Below are 24340 nucleotides of genomic sequence, written 5' to 3' on the forward strand. Positions count from 1 at the left end.
CCAGATTTACAGTTATGTAGAGAGAACTAAGATTTCGCAAAAGAGTTGGGGAGTGTAGTAAAGTGGCATGGCAAGGCCACGGAACAAGAAGGTGATCCATGTAAGTTCAGTAGTAACACTTGCCATAGCACGATACTCAACTTCTGCATTCTACTTGGCCATAGTTGTCTGTTTCTTCGAAGACCATGAGATACAATTTGACCCAAGAAAGACGCAGAAGTCAATATTGCTGTGTCTCGTTGTAGTGCATCCAACCCAATCTGAATCACAAAAAACATAGAGATAAAAGGTGCTATTTTTCAAGATTTGAAAACCATAGTCTATAGTGCCTTTAATGTATCGAAGTATTCAGTTGACAGCTCTCAAGTCTCCCTTAGTTGGAGCCTGGAGCTTTTGACAAGCTCGATTAACAGCATGAGAAAGATCTGGATCAGAAGAGGTAACCGCCATTGGAGTTCCAATTTGGGGGGCATCTAGCATATGGTTCTTAACAAGGTTGTCCTTTGCATATTTGCTTTGGCACAAAAATAGCAGGTTTTTGAGTTTGGATAGCCCTCTTCACAGGGCCACTTTGTTATATATCCCATCTCCAAAATTTATGTTTTCTAATCATTTGCTTACATCACTTTTGTGTGAAATTATGTATTTGCCCTTAATTATTTTTTTTCCTTATTTCTTTCTTTGTTTCTTATTGTACAAATTTTTTTTCCCTTTCTCTCTCTTCTTCATTCTCTTCTAAGTCTTCCTCTTTCTCCCCTTCTAATTTTTTTTCTCTGTTTCTGCAATTTTACTTCCTCTCCCCCGATTTTTTTTTTTGTTTTGATGAGATTTCTCTCTCAGTATTTTACAATTCGTGCACTCTCTCCCTCTCTCTTTCTTTCGTTTTTTTCTACACATCATCCCCATTTTCCTTTTCACCGGATTTTGGATTTTTTTTTGTTTTGTTCTGAATTGCACTCCTCTCTCTCCCTCTCTTTTTTTACCTTATTTTCTACGGCCATTCCCCATTTGATTTTTTGATTCGATTTTTTGTTTCCCAATAAAATTAGAAACGCGTACACACAATAGTAGATCCATTTGGTTTTGTCTCAAAAAATCATAAATGCGTATACATAAGTTTTAAGAGTAGATTTGAAGACAAGCGTATAGGAAATAGAAGTTGTAAGAGTAGATCTGAAGACGAGCGTCGAGAAAGTTGCGGTCTCGCTCTCGATCTCGCTCTTGTTTTCGGTCTTGATCCCACTAGAGGACAATCATAGATGGCAGAAAAGAAAAAAAAAAGAAGAATGGGCGGTTGAGGAAGATGTGGAGAGAAAGAGATATAAATTTTAGGGTATTTTTAGTGATTAAAGAAGAGGGAAAAAGTGAGTTTTGAGTTTTTTTAACGAGTAAAGAAGTGAGGAAAGAAGGTTTTGAGTTTTTTCATATATGTATTTATTGTGTATTCTAAACAAAGAAGAGAGAGAAAAGGCTTTGAGATGGGTCTGGTACAAGGGGAAGATAGAGGGCTGAATAAAAAACAAAAAAAAAAACATTATCTTTAGGGAGGGAGTGTTTATACCGAAACAAGGAAAAACTATTCCAAAATTGTTTATTATTATTAAATATTTCCAGCCTGAACTAAATAAAACATTTTTTTTAAAGATACTAAATAAATCATTTAAACTATTCTAACTTGGTTTTTATTTATTAAATACTCCACATGATTAATTTAGTCAAATGAATAATTTTTCAAAACTTATTTATGAAAGGATAAATCTTATAAATCATTAGTTAATTCAATTAATTTTTATGAATTCTACCCCTATACAAATGTATAAAGTGAATAGTTTCAAATTTTATTAAATAAAATGTCTTTATCTAAAAATAATAATAATCAAAATTTTTTGTTATTAATTAAAACAAAATGGTCAGCATATGGTTCTTAAAGACCAAAAAAACAAAAAGGGAAAAACTATTCTTAGAGGGAGAGGTGGGCCTCTCTTATTTACTCACTAAAAAACTAGAAAACCACTTTCTCTTTCTAAAAAACCATAAATTTTATATCTCTTTCTCTCCTCATCTTGTTCAGCCACCACCTCATCTTCTTTTTTTTCTTTCTCTCTCTTATTTACTCACAAAACAAAACCAAAAACTCACATTCTCTCTCTTATTTACTTGCCGAAAAAACTAAAAACTTACTTTCTCTCTTATTTATTCATAAAAAAACTGCTAAATTTTATATCTCTTTCTCTCCTCATCTTCTTCAGCTGCCCCTTCTTTTTCTTCTTTTTTTTTAAACTGATATCCATGATTGTCCTATGGTGAGAGCGAGATCAAGAGCGAGAGTGAGATCGAGAGCGAGAGGGAGACCAATAGCAAGATCGAGACCGAGAGTGAGAGCGAAACCAAGAACGAGAACGAGACCGATGCTTTCTCCGTGCTCGTCTTCAGATTTGCTCTTAAAACTTATATTTTCTCCGCGCTCGTCTTCAAATAAGCTTTTAAAACTTATGTATATGCGTTTATGATTCTTGGAAACAAAAATCAAATGGATATGCTATTTTGTGTACGCATTTCTAAATTAGGGTGTAGAAAAAATGGAAGAAAAAGAGAGGAGTGCACGCAAAAATAGAATGAGGATGGGTGTAGAAAAAACAGAGGAAAAAGAGAGAATCCAGGAAAAAAAAATCCAAAAGAGGAGATGTCAAATGGTAATACATTGAGAGAGAAATCTGATTGTGAAAAAAAAAATCAGGGAGAGAGGAAGAAGAATTGCAGAGATAAAAATTTGGAGGATGGGTGAAAGAGAGAGAAACTCAGATGGAAGAGAATGAAGAAGGGAGAGAAAGAAAAACCAGTTGCATGTGGGAAATAAAGAGAGAAACAAGAAAAAAAAATGGCAAATACATAATTTCACACAAAAAAGAGAGAGAAACTCAGATGGAAGAGAATGAAGAAAGGAGAGAAAGAAAAACCAGTTGCATGTAGGAAATAAAGAGAGAAACAAGAAAAAAAATGGCAAATACATAATTTCACACAAAAATGATGTCAGTAAGTACTGGTTAGAAAACATAAATTTTGAGGGTGGAGACATATATCAAAGTGAGCCTATGGAAATGGCTACTCAACCCAAAAACCCCAAAAATAAATGTGAAGTTTGAAGTACCTCAATTCCAAGGAAGTAATGAAGGGGATCAAGGTCTTTTAAAGCAAATTCATGCTCAAGAGTAGTGATGAGTTTTTAAATTTCGATAGTCTCATTTCCAATAAGTATAACGTCGTCGACATAAATGAGCATAATAATTGTGATATGATTTTGTTTAAAGATAATAAGGGATGAATCAGAGTGACCACATGTAAAGCCAAGTTTCATAAGATTGATAGAGAGTCTCTCAAACCAAGCTCGAGGGGCATGTTTTAGACCGTAGAGAGACTTGTTTAGTTTACACACATGGTTGGGAAAATAAGAGTTTTGAAAACCTGGGGTTGTGCCATATAGACTTGGTCCTTGAGAATTCCATGAAGAAAAACATTTTTAACGTCTAATTGACGTAGGGACCAGTCTGATGTAACAGAAATACTCAGGATTAATCGAATTGTAGAGGGCTTAACAATTGGGCTAAAGGTCTTAGCGTAGTCAATTCCCTCTATTTGAGAGTAACCTTGAGCTACTAGGTGGGCTTTTGTCTATTGAGCTGTCCTGTTTGACCTTGGTTTTGAAGACCCATTTGGAACCTATGATATGATATTGGGAAGACAAGGGACAAGGTCCCATGTGTGGTTCTTATGGAGAGCATCCATTTCTTCTTTCATGGCATTGTACCAATGAGGGATCTTTAAGGCTGATCTATAGGTTTTTAGCTCACTTATAGGAGTTATGGCAAGAAAGGATTGAGGTTGATGTGAAGTGATCATTTTGCTTCTGGTGATCATATGGTGTATGTTTTGATGAGATTGGATTGGAATTGAATTAGAAGTACCTGTAGGAGAGAGAGATAAGTCAATGTAAATTTGATCACTAATACAACTAAATCAGAAAACATTGAGGGATTAGAATTCTCCTGTATTGCAGCCTCATCCTTGGTAGGTATTGTATTTATGGCTTGTTCGTGAGTGAAGTTAGTACAATCTATGTTGCTATATATGAGATTTGGTTTTATGTGTGTTTGCACAACTAATATGGTTGGCAAAGGTGCAATGTTTGTAGCTATTTGAGATGCAATTGCTTCATCATCAATAGTAGGCAATTCTTCCTCAAAAAGAAATCTGTCATTTGGATTTGGACAGCTAGCAATAATGTTTAACTGTCTTTCCTTACTTGTAGTTGGTTTTGTGGGAGAGTTTGAGGCATGATTGTCAACCCATTCTTCCATTCCTACATATTCAGCCACTTCAAGAGTAGAGATTAAATCTTCATTTGTGCGTGTGCTTTTCACAGGGAAATACTCCATCAAAGATCACATGTCTTGAAATATAGACTCTATGATTTTGAGGATCAAGACACCTATATCCTTTATGAATGAGACTATAGTCAATAAAAACACATGGATACGTTCCTTTTGCAAATTTATTAGGACAATAGTTACGTAAATAGGGAAAACACTAACACTTTAAGATTGTTATAATTTGGTTCCTTTTTGAAAAGTTGGCAAAATGGTGAATTCATTTTTAAGGTGCTTGAGGACATGCGGTTAATCAAGAACACGGTAGTACAAAAAGCATCAACCCAATATTTGATAGGAACATTAGACTGAAAAAGGAGAGTCAATCCAGTTTCTACTATACCTATGCTTTCGTTCAACCACGCCATTTTGTGGAGGTATGTGAGGACATGAGAGTTGATGATGGATTCTATGTTGCACTAAGTGAGCCTTAAAGTCACTGGAAGTGAATTCTCCACCTCCATCACTTTAAAAAATTTTGTTCTTCCTATCAAGTTGATTTTCTACTTCTTTTTGAAACCTTAGAAAGCATTGGAAAAAGTTTGTTTTTCTTTTCAAAGGGTATATCCATGTGTATATAGTTTGACAAGAATTAATAGGAGCAGGTCCTTAAATCACAGTGGATCTTCTCTAAAGGATACATACTTAAATTCAAGTTGGAAATAAAAGGGAGTTTGCAACTTTTTGCCATTTGACAACTTGTACATATAGATTCAAGCTTTTTCCAACTAGAGGCATCCGTAAGACATTTTTCATGCAGAAAGTTTAAAGATCTCTCATGTAGATGACCCAAACGTTTGTGCCAAATAGATGAGGAATGTTTGTTAGAAATAACTAAAGCAAAATTTGAAGTAATAGCAGAATTTGAGACAAAGAAAGTAGTAATAGTCTTGCTGGCAGCATCTTCTTGTTCTTTTAAAGCATAAAGGTCATTTCTTCTAATTCCTTTGGCCATGGTCTGTCCCTGTGGATTCTTTACAATAAACTTATCAGCAAAGAATTCAATAGAACAATTGTTATCCGAGGTAAGCTTACTAATAGATAAGAGTTTATTTTTAATTTCAGGAACAACTAACACATCATTCAACATCAATTGTTTATTTTCATAATTAGTAGAACTTTTTCCTATGTGGGTGATTTTTAGACCTTCTCCATTTCCTACAAAGACTTTATCTTCTCCATGATAAGTTTTTAGGTGACTCATCTTACCAGTATTGTTGGTGATGTGTGCTGCAGCGCCAAAATCTGCATAAATGATGGAGTCTACTTCTTCCATAAGGGTCATAGTAGCTAGAGCCTTCGATATATCTTCAGATTGATAAGAGTGATCGAACCTATTCCAACAATCAAAAGCTATGTGGTTTGCTTTTCCACAGATTTGACAAATTACATGACTTATAGATTTAAGAGAGAATGAGGCTTGTGTTTCAGTAAGTTGTTGTCCTTTGTGAGTGTTCTGATTTGCTCCTTGTGGTTTTGTTTGAGGAAATCCTCTCCCTCTAGAAGAAAAATACCCACCACGACTTATGTTCCTTCCTCTTTGACTATAGTAAGCTTGGTTATGATTGATAAGGGACAATTTATCTTCTTCAATTTCAATAGAGAGCATTTGGTCATGTGTCTTAAGAGCCAAAAAAAAAAAAAAAAATCTCTAGCAAGATGAAAAATCATAGTGAGATCATATCACACAAATGTTTGAACTTTTTCAAATATTCATCAAGAGTTTGGGATTCATTTTTTAATGTTAAAAGAGCTTCCTTACATGAATCTCACTTTCTTTAGTCAGTGTAAGTAATCGTTCTTCTAAAGATGTTCAAACCTGGTAGGATGTCTCAGTCCCTTCAATCATGTTCAAAACATGTTTCGGATATAATCCCCAACAACCAAGAGGTGAGGAGTCCATCGTTTGTTGTCTAGACATTGTGTGTAAGGTTGATCTCTGAGCTCCCATCATTGTCATATATCTCCTTTTCTAGCCCTTCTTCTTTAGTGAGATGATGGTCAATTTCCATACTCTTGATCAAAGGCAATACTTGAGATTTCCATAATAGATGATTTCCAACATTTAGCTTAATTGAGATCACAAGCTGGTGCATTGGTGAAAGGATTGAATGGTAAGTGCGTTTTCTGTATTTACCATTAGAATAAATTTGAGGTCTGATGAGGTGGTTTATTTTGTTAGCACAACAAGCTCTGATACCATGAACAAACCAACCTTAATAGATAAATCACAAAGTAATTCTCACTTGAAAAATTGATTTTTATAAGAGTAGAGATAAACTCAACTTATACAAAAGGGGTTTGAAGCTACTGTCGTGGCTAAAATAAGGAAGGAGAAAACAATAATAAAATGAGAGATAGGAGGGGAGAAAGTTGGGCAAAGATTGACAATTTACACCAACTACTTTCCTAAAATTGAGAGGATTCCAGATATTTTGTTGTCTTGTATATTGAACGGCATAATATTTTACTGATCTGATGCTTTGTATATATCAATTGTGCTGACATGTACGATGAGATTGTTGAGGTGCCACAGATCATTTTATTTGGTCTCTTATAATTGTGAGGGAGTCACAGCCATTGGCATGATCAGATAAGATGAATTTGTCATGTTAGTCTGTTCAATGATATCTTTGGCATATTTGCTTTGCGATAGGTGGAGGGAACTGCCTTTGCAAATACAATGTTAAAATTAAAAGTACCTTATAGATTTCACGAGTGGCCTGTGTGGTGTACTTCCAAGCCTAAGAAGTTGTTGAGGAGTCCAAGGTCCTTGATAGCAAATCATGTAATTAGATGAAGAATGAGATCATTATTGTTGTTAGTGTCATTTCTCTAGCAGGTGATAATTATTTTATCGCATAGATAAGCATGATAGTTACTTATTGGATGGAATCTAAACTAATTATATATGATACATACTAAGAATCTATTTAAGAGACGTAACTTAATTTAATTGCATAATGTTTTAAAAACATGACTAAATAAAGGAATTCGGAGAATTCTTATCTTAAGATAGGTTTATAGAAAGTGTAAATGTGACACCTTCCATATTAGAAAAGACTAGCTAAGTGATTTTCTTGACTGCTGGTTGAAGTCTTGTGTTATGGGTAAAGTAAAGCAAGGTTAAAACTCGACAAACCAAACCCGAACATCAAGTGAGCACTCGAGAACTTGGAGGCTGAGATCTAAGAAGTGGATCTAACCTAAGAACCAAAGAACGAAGCTAACCAATAGACCGGATGGCTAACTCGGCCAAGCCATGGCTGAGCTGACCACAAAGTTGACCAGCCAAGAACCAGCTTGCTGCTAGTCTCGAGTCGACCAAGACCATGCCTCAAGTGCCTTGGCGACTTAGTGCTAGGTCAAGGCCAAGCAGCTCGTCGGCCTAGTTTGGCTCTTGATCTCCAATTCGATCCATAGAAGCCAAAGTCCAACCAATTTAGATAAGATGGTCTATAAACTTCAACCATATGAAAAGAAAAGGATATCCTAACGAGAAGAGGATATCTGATCTTACGTTATCTCATCTAAGGAATTCAAAAGGCGAAGATATCTCGATGACCTAAGGACGTTTGACCTTCTATTTAGGAGAAGATATATCATATTAACTTTAGGCTTTTCCCTCTATGAATAGAGGGAAAATATTCATAATCAAGGTACGCTACAAAATGTTATTCCTTGCTACGCTTCACATAAAATCTCAATTTGCACCACATCAGTTTGCAATCTTTCTATTTTGCAAGTTTCGTCGAATTCTTTTTATTCTAGAAGATTGGTGCAAATTTGATAATTTTGATAAGCAAAATTAATGCATCAACATGTTGGATAATTGAATACACACATTTTTTTTTTCAAATTACACTACAAAAATTTTAATTTTTCCCAACGTTTTAAAACATTGGGAGTGATCCCTGCTAACGAGAAACATTCGTCGGCAAAATCGCTTATCGTGACGACTTTTCGAGCGTCGACAAAAGTAACGTCGGAAAAGCCATAAATTATTTTAGTGTTAGGATTTAACTCATGATTACTCCTGAGAAGTTGTCTATTAAAGCTCACACGGACTCAGGGGAGATAAGAGAGAAGGTTTAGGGGAGATAAGAGAGAAGGTTTTAGGAGGTAAAATCACAACCACTTTACTCTAGTAAAAGCTCTCACATCCGTTCTTTTGAATGGTAATTTTTGCTCTCAAGTCATTGTTTCAGTTTGATCCCTATAATTTTAAAATTTTCAATTTGGATTTAACATCACCTGTCATCTTTAAATTGTATTTTTCCACTAGAAAAATTCACTTATTTCCTTTTAATTTTTAATTTACTCAACCCTAAATTGTATTTATACAACCAATTACCCAAGTTAGCCAAATTGAAAACACTATCTTTGTACCACAAAAAATATATACACCGAATATAGAAAATAATAGAGACGATAGCTTGTAAATTGAAACTTAGAGAGACTAAATTAAAGGAAAAAAAAGTTGAAAACATAAAAGACGAAATCAAAATAAGAACCAATTTAAAACCATAGAAAATAACCCACAATGACAAAATTTGTATAGAATATAATAACTAAAATGGGACATCATTCACAAAGTAAAACTCAAGACTTTGGAAATGGGTGAATCGTAGAAAGCGTGTGGTCCCTTCCAAGTTGCAAGCAAAATGACAGATCAATAATTGTGGCGTTGAATATTTCACACCAGAAAAGCAAAAGAAAAACACGAAACAAAAGTCAACCAAACACAATAATAATTGATGAATTTCTAAACATAGAAATCCTAAAACAGGCAAATTCCTTGAAAGATCTCTTCTCATCTGTCAAACCCCATAACAAAAGAAAGCAAAAACGCAACAAAACAAAAATAAGAAGAAAGGGAAGAAAAAAGGGGTTACATAGGGTGGGCGTGGGCAGAGGAATGAAGCTGTGGCGGAAGGCTGCCGGAGCTATCAAAGACAAAAATAGCATATGGCTGGCCAGCCTGTCCCGCCGCACCCCGTACCGGCACCCGGACCTGGAGGCCGCGATCATCCGAGCCACGAGCCACGACGCGTCCCGGATCGACTACCGGAACGCCCGGCGCGTGTTCGAGTGGATCCGGACCTCGCCCATTTACCTGAAGCCGCTGGCTTGGGGGCTGTCCTCCCGCATGGACAAGACCCGCTGCTGGGTGGTGGCGCTCAAGGGCCTCATGCTTATTCATGGCGTCCTCTGCTGCCAGATCCCGGCCGTCCAGCGGATCGGACGCCTGCCTTTTGACCTCTCGGGGTTCAAAGACGCCTATTCCAGCTCCGCTCAGGCTCGAGGCTACGACGCCTTTGTTCGGAGCTACTACGCGTATTTGGACCAGAAGTCGGCCTTTCTTTCTCGCGAGGCCAAGAACCGCGGCCGCACCCCGCCCTTGTTGTTGGAGCAGCTCCTTAAGCTTCAGACCTCCCAGTCCATGCTCGATGTCTTGCTTCAAGTTCGTCCTTTGGATCAAAACATCAAGGTTTGTCTTCGATTGCGAGAATTCGTTTCAAAATTTTAATCTTTGAACTTGCATGATCCGTATCTAAGGTATTTATGGACTTTAAACGTGTCTAATAAGTGCCTGAATTATATGTTAGATCAATTTTTTTTTTTTGTCTAATATGTTCCCTTTAGTTTTAAGTTCGTAATTAAATATTTTGAAGGTGTCAAATAGACTAATTTTAAAAAGTATTTAATACATATCTAAATTTTCTGTCACCTATCTAGTATAGACTAAAATAATGTCCTATTACGTTATTCAACTTTTAATTTAGTTTCTAATGGTTCTCATTACGTATTTACCACTTTTTGAAATTCTTACTTACAAAATTGGATCTTCTGTCTAATGGAACGAAGTTTCAATTTTTTTTATGTAATTGGATTTTGGACATGTGAATTTTACTGCTCGTTGGACACGAAATTGGAATTAGTTTCACATAACTGTTAGACATTTTATAAATTCAAGAACTTATTAACGCTAAGGGACCTAACAGGACACAACCAGTTTAGGAACTAAACTTCTAATTATGTTTAAATCTTATCAATCATCCCTAAATATTAAACTAGTTTTTGTCAACTTGAAAACTCACTTATTTTTCTCTGTTTCATACTATATATTAAAATATAACACAATCAACAAACAAATTCAACCAAAATAATTAAAACAATCAGCTCATTGTTTGTAAATGGAAAATAAACCAACTTTGACACGTTTCCATTTGGACAGTATAAAAAGAAACTAAGGTGAAACCTATGGACTAAATTGAAACTTTTAAAACTACAAGGATCAAAATCATAATTTAACTCTTAAACTTTTATTTCACGTCCTAATTCTGATACCATATTAAACTACCATTCCAGTAAATTATGAAAAATCTAACCTTTCTATTGACACACTTTCTAGGCGGGTTTAGTTTTGGAGGCCATGAGCAATCTCGTCGTCGAAGTTTGCGACGTTTACAGCAGGATCTGCAATGGGATCGCTCAAGTTCTGCTGCAGATTAACTCGTCCTCACCGAAAACCGAAGCGTCCATGGCGCTTCAAATCGTTCAAAAAGCAGCAGCTCAAGTTCAAGATTTGTCAGAATATTTTGCCCTATGCAAAGCAATGGGAGTCTTGAAGGCACCTGAGTGTCCAAAACTGGAGAAGATCCGAGAGGCAGACATTAAAGAGCTTGAGCAGATCATCAATGGAAGTGTGAATGGGAAGAGGAAAAGTTGTGAAGTTAAAGAGGAGAAGATTGGGAATAACAACAACAGTAATGATATTAATATTGTGATGAGAGAGAGAGAGAATGGAGGAGAGATTAGAAATGGCTATAAAAGGGTTTTGAAGACTGTGATTACAGACAAATGGGAGATATTTGATGGAGATTATTCATCAACTACTGCTACTACTTTTCAAGTCCCTTTTACAGCTTGTTCTAATTCTAAGCCAAACTATAAACTAGATTTACCTGACTTGATCACTTTCTAGGCCTCTTGAAAATATATATATATCAGGTATTTACACAGATAATTACTTCTTCTCTTTTTTCTCTTTTTCTTTCTCATTTTTGTAATTAACAAAAAAAAAAAGGAGTAAGTGAGTTATTTATATTCTCTCTCAAATTCATGTACACTAATTCTTCATTCTTTTTTTTTGTTAACTTATATTATACAGTTAATTTTATTTTATTTCTCTGTTTGCTTATACGTAAGGGTTGGGTTTGGTTGTTCTAGTAGGCAAAGTTTTATAAGGTTTCTTTTCCTTTTTGATTCTCGCTGTAATTGCTATTCAGTGTACCATGTATCCCTCCTTTAAATGTATGTAAGAATTATTTTTTTTATCCACTGACATGGTATGAGAGCCTTTTAGGACTTTTTAGATTGTCCTTTATTGTCAATCAATTTCTTGCTACTTCGGATCTCGATTTCTCGAGTACGATATATCTTCATTCTCGTTTGCGTGTTGTGTGTTCATGGATTTTCTCTGCTGTTGTTTAGATGCCGTTAAGATTGCTGACTGCTCTATTGATATTGCCGCTACCGTCGACTTCTCTGTTTGCGGTGCTGTTCGAGTTCGGGTTCTTCTTCATGTCGTTTGTGCCAGACTGTGGCTTGTTATTCAGATTTTTTTGGATTCTTGTTGTCGTTGTGGAGTGTGCCGTTTGTTCCATTGTCAGATTCCATTGTCGCTCGTAAGATTCTTTTTTGGCTTCTTTATTTCTTCTAGGTTTAAAAGGTGAGATGTAGGAGACATGATCTGTTTGTCTGATTCAGATTTGGTTCTAGAGTTTCAGTTCGGTCCAGCTCACATCTTGTTTATGTAGTTTGGGTTCGGTTTGATTCTGTTTATTCTCGGACCGAATCGGTTTTGTTCTATTCGGTTTGGTCCAGTTATGCTCAATATTTTTAGTCCAAATTCCCTTTCTCTATTCCCTTTTCCACACCTTGTGTGTGGGTATTCCTTATGAGTTAGTGTATTTTGCTCCTAATCAACCTATTATGGAAGAAACTAATAAAGTTTCCACAAGAGATCCGTAGAACATTTATCCTAGTTATAAGTTTGATGGAAAATTTTCATCTAAAATGGTGTCAACTTGTTCGAACATTTTTAAGTTCAACCACATTCTTTGGGATAGGACCCAAACCAACAGATTTGAAGTTTGATGTGTTCCAATGAAGAAAATTTAATGATCATGTCTTGGTTTTGGAATTCAATGACTCCAGCTAGCCAATTTGTGATACATATATGTTTCTTGAGAATTCCAAAGATGATATATGGGAAACAATGAAGCAAACTTATTCAAAAGTGAAGGATGTTGAACAAATATATGATATCAAGACTCGTATATTGGGAAACAAAACAAGGCAGTCGAATATTGACAAAATACTCTACAATTCTTCAAAAGCTTGTGGCAAGAACTGGATCACTATCACTAAGTTGAAATGAAGTGTAGTGAGGATGCTGCTACTCAAGAGTTATTGAAAAATATCGAATTTATACATTTCTGATAGGTCTCAATGTAGAATTTAATGTTGTTGAGTACAAATTTGAGCAAAAATCTTTTATCAACTTTAAATGAGATTATTGGTATGGTTAGAAGTGAAGAATCTCATCGTGGTATTTTATGATAGAACCACAAATAGGAGGATTAGTTATGAAAAGAGGAAATACAAAAATGACTGATGTAAAAGTACAATGCACGTGTGAAGCTAACAATTGGGACAGAGAAAAATCATAAAATAAAGACCGTGTGGTATGCACGAAATCAGTACACAACAAGGATAAATGCTGGAAGCTACATGGAAAACTTGCAAACTATCAAAATTCAAATTTCAAGAATTTGTTGAATAAAGGTAATGCAAATAAAGAGCATAGACAAACTCATATTTCATCAAGATAGAAAGGCTTGTGACTAACAAGATTTTTTAAAAAGGAGAGCTGGACACATATGAGATTGAAATAGAAACTTTGAAAACGACTCATAATCAAGGTACATGCTCGGTAGTCTTTTCAGGTACAACTTCTCACCATAAACTCTCCACCTAGATGACTTTGGTGCAACATACCGTATAACGAAGAGTAAAGAGAATGTAAGAACTTTTGGCCAAGAACACAACCTTATTGCTGTGACAGGGTAAAGATGGATTGATCTGTGAAGTTATGACATTCCCCTTTAAATACAACACGTAGAGAGCAAAATAACAAGGAATGAGATAATTTTGATAGTTGAATAAGGTAAGTGTACTTATCGAAAATGCCAAGAAGGAAAAGAATTAAAAAAGGGGCTCAATTCACAAAATGGGAAGAAGAAAATTATGCTATAATTGTGGACAATATTCATTTGAGGTAAGAAATTAATTTGATTGAGGGACAAATTGGTGCAGATATGTAAGCTTTGATTTAAGGAGAAAATTAGATGTCTTGTCAAGCTTGATTTGTAGTTGTTGGAGTTTTGGTGGGACTATCCTTTACTGACGTGGGTTGACTTGGTTGACCATGTTTATCCTACTATGTTGCTGATGTTGTTGGTTCATTGAGATATAGTTGATCTTCCTTTACAAAGAGTAGCTGTCATTTTATCTCCTGTAGTTCTTGCACGAGCAAAAAGAAAATATCTACTGCATACACTACAAGAAACGGAGCTTTCAGAGACACATTTTTAGCGACGTATAAGCAATAATGTCCCTAAAACATAATTTCAGCGACATTGTCTGATGTCATTGAATAATGTTTTCAGCGACGCGAAGAGTAAATGTCGCTGAAAGTAATTTTCAGCGACATTTACAGTGTCGCTGAAACCATTTTCAGCGACATCATCTTGACGATGTCGCTGAAAGTGCCTTTACGATGTCGCTGAAAGTGAAAGTGCCTTTTCAGCGACGCCGTCAAGCAGATGTCGCTGAAAATGTACTTTCAGTGACGCCGTAAGTTGACGGCGTCGCTGAAGGTATTTTCAGCGACACATAAGTTGTATGTGTCGCTAAAAATCCCAGAATTTACAAACCCAATTCACGATTTTACAAACCCTCGCCCCCAATCGCGATTTTTCTTCTCCCCTCTGTCGCCCGCCGCAAATTTCTTCTCCCCTCCCCTCCGGTCGCCGCTGTCCGTCGTCGCTGTTCGTCGCTGCCTTCCGTCGCCGCCCTCCGTCGCCGCCGAGCTTCAAAAGCCCTCTGTCGCCGCCCTCCATCGCTGTCCCAATATTTCTTCTCCCCTCCATTCCGTCGCCGCTGTCCGTCGCCGCCTTCTTGGGAACCCACTTCTTGGGAAGACCTTTGCAGCATCAATTTGACGCCCTCGGAATTGTTTTTGAAGTTCCGCAAAGAGTTGTAGGGCTTTCGAGTTGGTATCAATTTTGAGATAATTCTACGATTGTGCGTACTTTAGATTTCATTAGAATTATAGTGCCCCTTTAGATTATAATGTATGTTTCGATATCCAGATAATTTGAAGATATATACGTTGTGGCTGTGGTTCTGGTGGATATAAATGTTAGAATAAATGTTTGCTTGGATATTTCTTGCCTCCGTGGGCTGCCTTTTTAAGGTTTTGCTGTAGTTTGTTTTGTGACATTGTAGCTGAATAGGGTGTAAAGAAAATGCCAATTTGCCATATCATTCGTAATAATTTGTGGGTTGGATGGATTTTCTCGAATACATTTGCACTAAAGTTAATTTAGATACCTTGGATGAAATAAGGAAGTTGCATTTTTCTCTGTAAACAAAACGAAAGAAAAAAGTCAAAAGTAAATAATAGGATAACTGGCAGTGGCCGAGACCAAGTTGAGCTTGTATTCTCTTGTGTTTTCGTAACATGCCTTCCCATCTCGTAGTTTTTTATGACAAGGTGTGAGTGTAACATTTGGTCCATTTAGGAGTTTGAGTATTGATTTTGAGTGTTAGAATATAAGTTAAAGAGTTTAGTGGTTGTGAGTATTCTTGGCACTTGATTTTGAATTGGGTCTATGAAAGAATGGATTGTAATATATAAAAGAAGGTAACCCACTCTTGATTTTCACATTCTCCATTACCTCTATATGCATGGTTTGTGAGTTATTCGGTTTATTTGATGCTTTGAATTCTTGAATTTTGTCATAGCACTTAATTTCGTGATGGACATTGAAGTGTAGTTTTTGGATATTGATTATCAAGTATATGAGTTCGAAGTTTATGTTGATTATCATTGAAGTTGTGGGAGTCATGATGAATTTTGAAGTTTTTGTTGGATATGAATTCAGAAGTTGAAGTTTATGAGTTTTTGATTATGAAGTTTATAAGTTGAAGTTGGCATAAAATTTAGTTTTTGTTTGATTTGATGCTTTGACTATGTAGTTTTTGTTGTGACGATATGAAGTTTATAAGTGATTTAATTACAGTTTGATTTTGTCCATTATTATGTTACAGGATGTCGTCTTCAAATCTTGGACCAGGAAACCGACGGAGTTACACAAGCAATGTCGATAGAATAGAAAGCACTCAACCGGCCGGAGAGGCTAATCAAACAGCACAGAGTATGATATTTAGATAGAAATGTTTTTTTATTCCAAGTTAAACTTAAATATATAAATATATGATATCTTTCGTGTAGGTTCTGGCACGACTAAAAGAAAAGGTAGACGCAACACTAGAGGACTGAATGTTGATAAACATGTCCAAAATCATTGTCTGATAGAAATTAATATCGAAGAAGAGGATGGCAAGGCAGTTTGTAGCCATAGTTCGAAATTGGTCTCTCAAATTGGGGTATGGGTGCGGTCAATCGTTCCTCTGAATTGTGAACATTGGTCAAATGTTGTTATATTGTGATTATCATTAACACGTCGTCTTTTTGTTGTTTATTGTTAGAACCAATTCATTCTCGATCTCAATGATCCAATTGTTTATCATTATCTGGAGCATGAGATGAGTAGTAGACATAGAGATTTCCGGTACAGGTTGCATAAGCATTACATGCAATATTCCTCAGAAGAAGCACGACATCACAAACACAAAGATGTTGCACGAGATGAAGATTGGCATTGCTTATGCGATCGTTGGGAAACAGAGAAGTTTAAGGTATGTATTGTGCTATGAATTACTTTTATTCTAAGTATTTTGCTACTAAATATTATATATATGTCAGAAAATTTCTGAAACAAACACTAGAGCTCGAGCGTCTGTACCATACGGTCATACAGCAGGAACGATCGCATTTTTACGTCACAAAGAAAACATTGTATGTATATCTTTTCTTGTTATAACTTCAAAGAGATTTCACTGCTCATAATCTTGTTTGAATTATGTAGAAAAACAAAGAGGGACGAGAGGTAGATGACATTGAACTGTTCGAAGTAACACACAAAATGATGAACGACGAGTGGGTGAGCCGGGTGGCTGGTCAAAAACATGTACGTAAAACTACCTTTTTTATTTATGTATTATTTGACATGTACTCATATTATTTATGGACATTGTAGGAACAAATGATTGAACTGAGAAATGCACCAGTGGAAGAAGGTGCAGAATCTCCTTCAGCTCGACAAATCAGTGTTCAAGTACTAGGCAGGCAAGGTGCACTTGGATGGGGACCACCGACGACGACAACTCAGAATGAACGAAGTTCTCAAAGAAATAGAGAGTCAAGAAATCAGATCGCTCAATTGCAATCTGTTGTACAGACGCAACCAAGCCTGCTTGAATCAGCAATGGCTCAATTGAGTCAGTTACAAGAAACTGTAAACAGGCTAAGCAATGCTGGAGAAGGATCGTCACAACGAACTAATTCTCAACCGTCTAATGATGCATAAAAAGGTACTCATACATATTGTCCACAGTAGATGAGTATTTAAGTAGATGATACTTTATAATAGATATTGGACTTGATGTGTTTTGAAGTGTTGTGACTATCCTGCAGTTATGGTAGTCAAGGCTTATGTTATATCAATATGAATTTGTTAGTATATTCACATGTTAGGAGCATTTGAGTTGTTCATGATGTTAATAGAAATGTAGCTACATATTTGATGCATGTACTTATAAAATACTAGTTTTTACGTAGCTAAGTGTTGTGGCCATCTTGCAGTTATGATAGTCATAGCTTATATTATGTTTAATATAGATTTGTTAATAAATTCAAGTGTTAGGAGCATTTGAGTTGTTTATGATCTTGCAGTTATGGTCGTCATCACTTGTGTTATATATATAGTTTTGATGTATTTTATGAAGTTATGAGCATTTTGGGTTGTTTATAGTGTTGATATAACATGACTATTTCTCTTGTAGTGTTGCAATTTTCTTTGTTTTAGAAATGATTTAATAACAAGTTGTTTGAATTATAAACTATGATTTTGGAGTTTAGTGTTGATTGGATTATCTAATAGATTACTTTTTGTTGATTGGTTTAGTGTTGTTCACTACGTTTTTCATTATTTAGTAAGTTGGTGTGGATATAATAGATATATATATGTTGGTTTAGTAGGTCAAAAAACTCTTTTGATTATATTTTCATGTAAATAAGTTATGTTATTAATTTTTTACAGGATAAACTATATCATCAAAAGCGGTTGTGCTGAATCATTCAGAAGAACAACTTCGTGCACAAAACATATTTTCTTTTCTTATATGTAATTGAATTACTTATACAAATTGTTATTTGTAGCTAGAAAGTACTTTTTTGTTTGATAGGATGTTACACATTTGGAGAATCTACCTTATGTTTTTTTAATATTAAAAATATTTTTCAGCGACGTTTTATATATGTGTCGTTTTGGATCACAGAAATTGAACAAAATTGATGGCGAAATTGGAAAGAAAACAGGATTTTGCCTATTGTGGGACTTGTTTTCAGTGACAACAGCAGATGTCGCTAAAAATAAAAAAAGCAATTGTCGCTCAAAACCAGTTTCAGCGACAACAGCGGATGTCGCTAAAAATTTGTTTTCAGCGACATCTGCTTTTGTCGCTGAAACCCTCTTTTCAACGACATCTACTGTTGTCGCTGAAATTGGTTTTCAGCCACATTTCATATTAGAAGTAACTGAAAATGGTTTTCAGCGACAACAGCTCGTGTCGCTGAAACTTTAAACGACGTTGTATCAGCGACGTCCGTAGCGACGAACCGAGTTTCGTCGCTGAAAGTTTTAGCGACGAAATTGGGTTTTCAGCGACATCTTTTAGATGTCTCTAAAACCCATTTTTCTTGTAGTGATATGACACATTAGTAACAGTGACTAATCAAAGAGAGATCCAAATAAATTCAAATAACACTTTAAAGAATGTGCTTCATATATTCTGTTTAACTATTGATTTGATCTTAATAAAAAAAATTCATCAAATATTTGGGATGCATAAGAACTCTTTTTTTTTTTTCATTCTTCTTGTACTTTTCAAAACCAGGACAATGAGAAGACCATTGGACTTTCTTAAGAAAAAATGAACTTTATTATCTTGATGAACCTACTATTCAGGATAGTGTTGGGAAGGATATTCAAGTTTGTTTTAACTCACGAACTCATCCATACCAAATAAGTTGTGGTTAAATCATTGGAGACTAGGGCATCTCTCATTTAGATCTCTTAAATTTTTCTTTTTTGATTTGCTTTAGAACTTTAATTTTGATGCAATTTAGTGTGATGTTTTTGAATTCATTAAGCACAAGCGTGTACCTTTTCTTGGTAATAATAAACGAGTATCAGTCCCTTTATCTCTTATTCATAGTGATGTTTTGAGGCCCCTCCAAAATGTCAAATGTTTCAAAATTTTGCTGGTTTATTATGTTTGTTGATGACTGTATTTTAGTTTCATGGGTTTATCTTTTGAATCCAAAGTCCGATTTGGTTCTACCATTTAAAAATTCTTTCATATGATTAAAAAACCAATTCTGAATCCAATTGTTCTGACAATGCTTGAGATTACTTCAATCAAACCTTAACATCCTTCTTTAAAAAACATGGAGTCATCCATGAGTTGTCTTGTGTGGAAACTCCTCGACAAAAATGGGGTAGCGGGAAGAAAAATTGATCATATATTTTTTGTTACCTGTGCCCTTATTTTTTTAAAGAAATGTTCCTAAATCGTTCTGGGGGAAGCTACGCTAATGGCTACTTAATCAATTGTTTGACCTCTGGTATCCTAAATAAAAAACTCTTATGAATATCCTATCAAATTTTTATCATGGCTCCCACATGACAAATAACGTGATTCTTATTTCTCCGAATATATATATATATATAACTTGATTCCTCGAGTGTTTGGATGTGTAACCTTTATTCATGATCATAGTTATCAGAGAGGTAAATTTGATCTATGAGCACTCAAATGTATTTTTGTTCATATACTCAAAATGAGTATAAATACTAACCATCCTCCTTCAAAAAGGTATTCTCATCTTTGTAGATGTTACCATTTATGAAGACACCAATTTCTTTACCTCACCGTATCTTTAGGAGGAAGTATTATTGGAAGATAAGGATTTACACCTATTCCCAACCACACATTTCTTTTTCATCTCTTTTAGTGCAATCTTTACCAAACCCTATTAAAATGACTCTAGTCAATTCTCATCTTTACCAATCATAGACACCTCATCAGGGTCATTTAATCATCCTACTACTATACCATTGCAAGTTTATTCAAGAAGGAAAATACTGACAAAAATAATCAAGTTCAAGAGTCTAAAACATATCTTTGGAACTGAAATTGACAAGAAAGTAGTCAATGATTAGTCAAACATCATAGTATCTGCTATTGATTAGTCAGATATGGATTTGCCCGTTAATTTGAGGAGAGGAAAAAGAGCTTATACTCAATATCTATACTTTCACTTTGTATCCCATGACAAACTCTCAAGTATAAAAGATTTGTTGTTAACCTTACTCAAGCAAATATTCCAAAGACTATATACAGAGACAGTACAACATGAAGAATGGAGACAAGCAATGAATCTTGAAATACAGGCCTTAGGAAAAAAATAAAACATGGAAGTTGGTAACTATGCTTAAAGATAAGAAAGCAATAGGGTTTTCGATGAGTATACACTATAAAGTATAAAGGGTGTAACACTTGAGAGGTGCAAAGCATGGTTGGTTGCTAAGGTATATACTCAAACCTATGAAGTTCATTATCTTGAAACCTTTGCACATGTTGCCAAGAAGAAGACGATACACATACTTCTTTTTCTTATTGTAAATAATGGATGAGACATGTTACAATATGATGTAAAAAATACTTTTCTACATGGTGAGCTTGAAGATGAAATTTATATGGAGATTTCACGTGGGTATGAGCAAGCAAAAATAAGGTTTGTAAACTGAGAAAAGCGTTGTATGAATTAAATAAATCTCATAGGGTGTGATTTGGTAGATTCTCTCATGTTATGAGGAATATGGACAAAAAAAAAAGTCAAGAAGATCATACATTGTTTATAAAACATTATGCTATGGGGGGAGTGACATCACAGATTGTTTATGCCGATAATGTTATTGTCATTGGCAATGAAGGTAATGAACAATATAAATTGAGAAATTGTTTGACCCATGAGTTTGAAATTAAAGAACTTGCAAATTCTTGGGACAAAAGTCTTCTATTCTAAATAAGGCATATTCTTGTCACAACAGAAATATGTGATTGACTTACTTTCTGAAAACAAAAAAGCTTGATAGCAGAACAATAAGAACGTCAATTGATCAAAACCATAGATTATGTATCAATTGAAGAGAGTCCTCCAATAAACATTTACTAGAGTTTAGTTGGAAAATTAATATATTTCTCTCATACAAGACCAAATATTGTCTATTTCATGGAAGTTGTAAGTCAATTTATGCATAGTCCAAAGGAAGTTCACCGTCAAACAGTGTATCAGATACTTCACTATTTAAAGAACTCCATTGGGAGAGGATTATTTTTTTTAATAAAGGCAAGAAACTCAATCTAGAAGTTTATATAGATGCAGACTATATGTCAGATCGACAGATGATAGAAATCAACTTCTAGCTATTGTACTTTCTTGGGTGGAAACTTCGTGACATGGAGAAATAAAAAGCAAAATGTAGTTGCAAGATCAAGTTCAGAAGCAAAATTATAGCAATGGCGTTAGAAATTTGCGAATTACTCTGAATATAAATTATTTGAGAAGATTTGAAGATTCCATGGGAAGAGACTATGAAACTTTATTGTGATACTAAGTGTGCCATCATTATTACACATAATCTGGTTCAACATGATAAAACAAAATTTCTTACAGTGATAGACTCTCCATAAAAAAGAAGTTAGACAACGGCTTCATATGTACTCAATTTGTGCGAAAATAATCAAATAGTAGATATCCTTAACAAAATAATTCAACACAATAGTTTCAAGCATTTAGTAAGCAAGGTGGGAAGGGAGAACATTTATTCATCAACTTTTATTTCCCTGCATTTAGGTTCTAATAGGTAAGAGTTTCCTTGTTCTAATAGACAAGGGTTTCTAAGGTTTCTTTTTTTCTTTTGATTCTTCCTGTAATTGCTATTTAGTCTACCCTATATTCATTCTTCGAAAGTAAGTAAGAATCATTTTTCTTATCAATTGACACTTTTAATTGATGTCATTTTTATTGTAAATACTAGTTGTGAATTTTGATTTGTTGATGAGAAATTAGTGTCGAGAAAAAATGATTTTGGATGCACCTAATGGGATATTATCTAATGGGTCTTGCACTCGTCAATGTGATTAATAATTTCAGATGTGTACCTTACCATATTGTTAATAAGAATGATAACGTTTTAAATTCTAGAAGCCAGATTGATTTTTACTGTCGAAGCGGAAGTACGTGCTAGAAATCCATTTAACTGATCTCGATGACAACTTATTTAATTTAAAGCATTTTTGAAAAAGAAATTAGATGATTGAATCGCTTATCTTTGGGATAACAAAAGGTAGCATAGATGATGGACTCCATAGAACCTTCCCAACTATCCTACATTTATAATGAACTGGTGTGTTGGCATATTTTAGGAGAAAGTTCTTGGGTGGCTACCAGGGAGGAGAAGGAGAAAGTTACACTAGCATACCCTATGATTTAGCCTTCACCGAACTTATTCCTTCAAATTCAATGGTCATTAATTCTCAACATTATGCCTTTATAAGTTGTCTCCTTATCTTCGGTCCAAAAAAAAAGTCTCCTTATCTAGGCTTTGGACTAAAACCCTAATAGGCTAATTAATTCTCTAACTAATTAAGAAAATTAAAAAATATATTTTTAATATTTTTAATGTGTTAGCTTCCATCTCATGGGTTTAGGTCTATGGACTCTTTTACTGAGACTAGCTAAGTCATATTTCATTAATTAACCATAAATCCAATTTATTATTACAAGCCAAATTAGCCATTTTAATTCTAAATAAAATAATCAACATCATTTAATGTTCTCCCAACTTATGGTTTGCGGTAGAAGTCAACAAGCTAGTATGTGACCTTATGGACCTACAACTTTGAGCTCAAATGTTCAACAAATGATTATTTAAACAATTTTACCATTAACCCATGATGACTCCATTATTGACCATGGTTTGCATTCAATTTATGCACTACAGATGAGTTACATTTATGAATATAATTATAACCGTTCATTTTATCCTTCAAAAAGTGATTCATGGTCCTAACTGGACGAAATTGTCATTCTACCCCTAGTCACACCTCTAGCTTACTTTTTAAGTTCCACTGATTCTATAATGAATAGTCTTCCACGATCTCATCATGTACTAATCCTTCTGAAGGTATCAAGAAGGTGGGTACCTTGTTATCCAAGTCCCAAACCAATACTTTTAGGAAATCAATTATGTACTTACTTAAGGAGAAGTATACACTTTGCACTATCCAGTAAATGAGTGGCTGTAAATTCCATCTTGTGAACGTTTCCAACATCTCAAATGAATATGTCCCCAAATAGTAGGCTTATTAGCCGAACACTTTGGTTACCCTCACCCATATGAATCCAAGAACACTCATATAGGCAGAAGTTTATAACACATTTTAGGATTAAGATTAAATGAGCATATAATCATACTAGTGTTGTGTTTGCAATTTCTATACTGATTTTATAAGAAAATATAAGATACAACGTGATTTAGTCTTATAAAAACTCATTGTACATGATATCCCAACTTGTATGTCTCTACATGACCGATTAGGATCAAATCATTTGTATCATTTACAAAGTAGGTTATATCAACATTGTTATCAAGATAAGACACTCAACCGTATACTCTTTAGGTTATTTACTTCAACATGTTGCACACTGTTCAAGTTTACACTAGCAACCTTGAATTATCATAAGATGGATATTACATATTGCACATGAAAATAATCAAATTTATTTTATTGATCAGGTTTTAAGGCATAAATTTCAACATTGAAATGTTTTAAAAGTGCTTAAAATGATTAAGACTGAATATAGATAAATGTGATTTCCAGGTTATAAGTAATATATTAGTGAAGACTTTGGAAGCTTATACAACGTACCACACCCTTGTGGTCATGTGCACATGTATGTCATCAGGATCGTATGCATTATCGAGGTTAGTATATTGTCGTACTATTGATATATTAATTATTTGGTAAAATACACTTTTTGTCCCTAAGTTTGAGCATAAATTTCTATTCGGTCCTAAGTTTCAAAAAGCGATAGTTTGATCCCGACCTTTAGAAAATAGTTCTAAAAGGTACCTGGAGTCAAATTTCTCTCACTAATGGAGTGACGTGGCCTTGCTGAGTTGGATAATTATTTATTTTATATTTGTTGGGTAATTCCAATTACACGAATAGCACCAAAAATTTCAGGAAATATATAATAACAACTAAGTACCAACAATAAATTTAACAAATAAATGAAGTAAAGAGAGAAGAAACGCACACTGATTTAGTGGTTCGATCAATGTGACCTACATCCACTATGACCGTCC

General features: G+C 34.7%; 1 protein-coding gene across 2 annotated transcripts; it reads left to right on the top strand.

The window, feature by feature from the left end:
• The first annotated feature begins 9203 nt into the window (after positions 1 to 9203).
• Positions 9204 to 12179, top strand: LOC111023025 (putative clathrin assembly protein At1g25240). Of its 2 annotated transcripts, XM_022300367.2 has the most exons (3): positions 9204 to 9915; positions 10840 to 11438; positions 11922 to 12179. In XM_022300367.2, the coding sequence occupies exons 1-2, from the start codon at positions 9343 to 9345 to the stop codon at positions 11410 to 11412; spliced, it is 1146 nt and encodes a 381-aa protein (XP_022156059.2). In that variant the 5' UTR covers positions 9204 to 9342; the 3' UTR covers positions 11413 to 11438; positions 11922 to 12179. The 2 variants fall into 2 exon arrangements, with proteins under 2 accessions (XP_022156059.2, XP_022156058.2); XM_022300366.2 differs by lacking the exon at positions 11922 to 12179 and having other exon boundaries at positions 10840 to 11554.
• Positions 12180 to 24340: the final 12161 nt, after the last annotated feature.

Source organism: Momordica charantia, assembly GCF_013281855.1.
Source record: "Momordica charantia cultivar OHB3-1 chromosome 9 unlocalized genomic scaffold, Mcharantia_2.0 BLBB01000009.1, whole genome shotgun sequence".
NCBI lineage: Eukaryota > Viridiplantae > Streptophyta > Magnoliopsida > Cucurbitales > Cucurbitaceae > Momordica > Momordica charantia.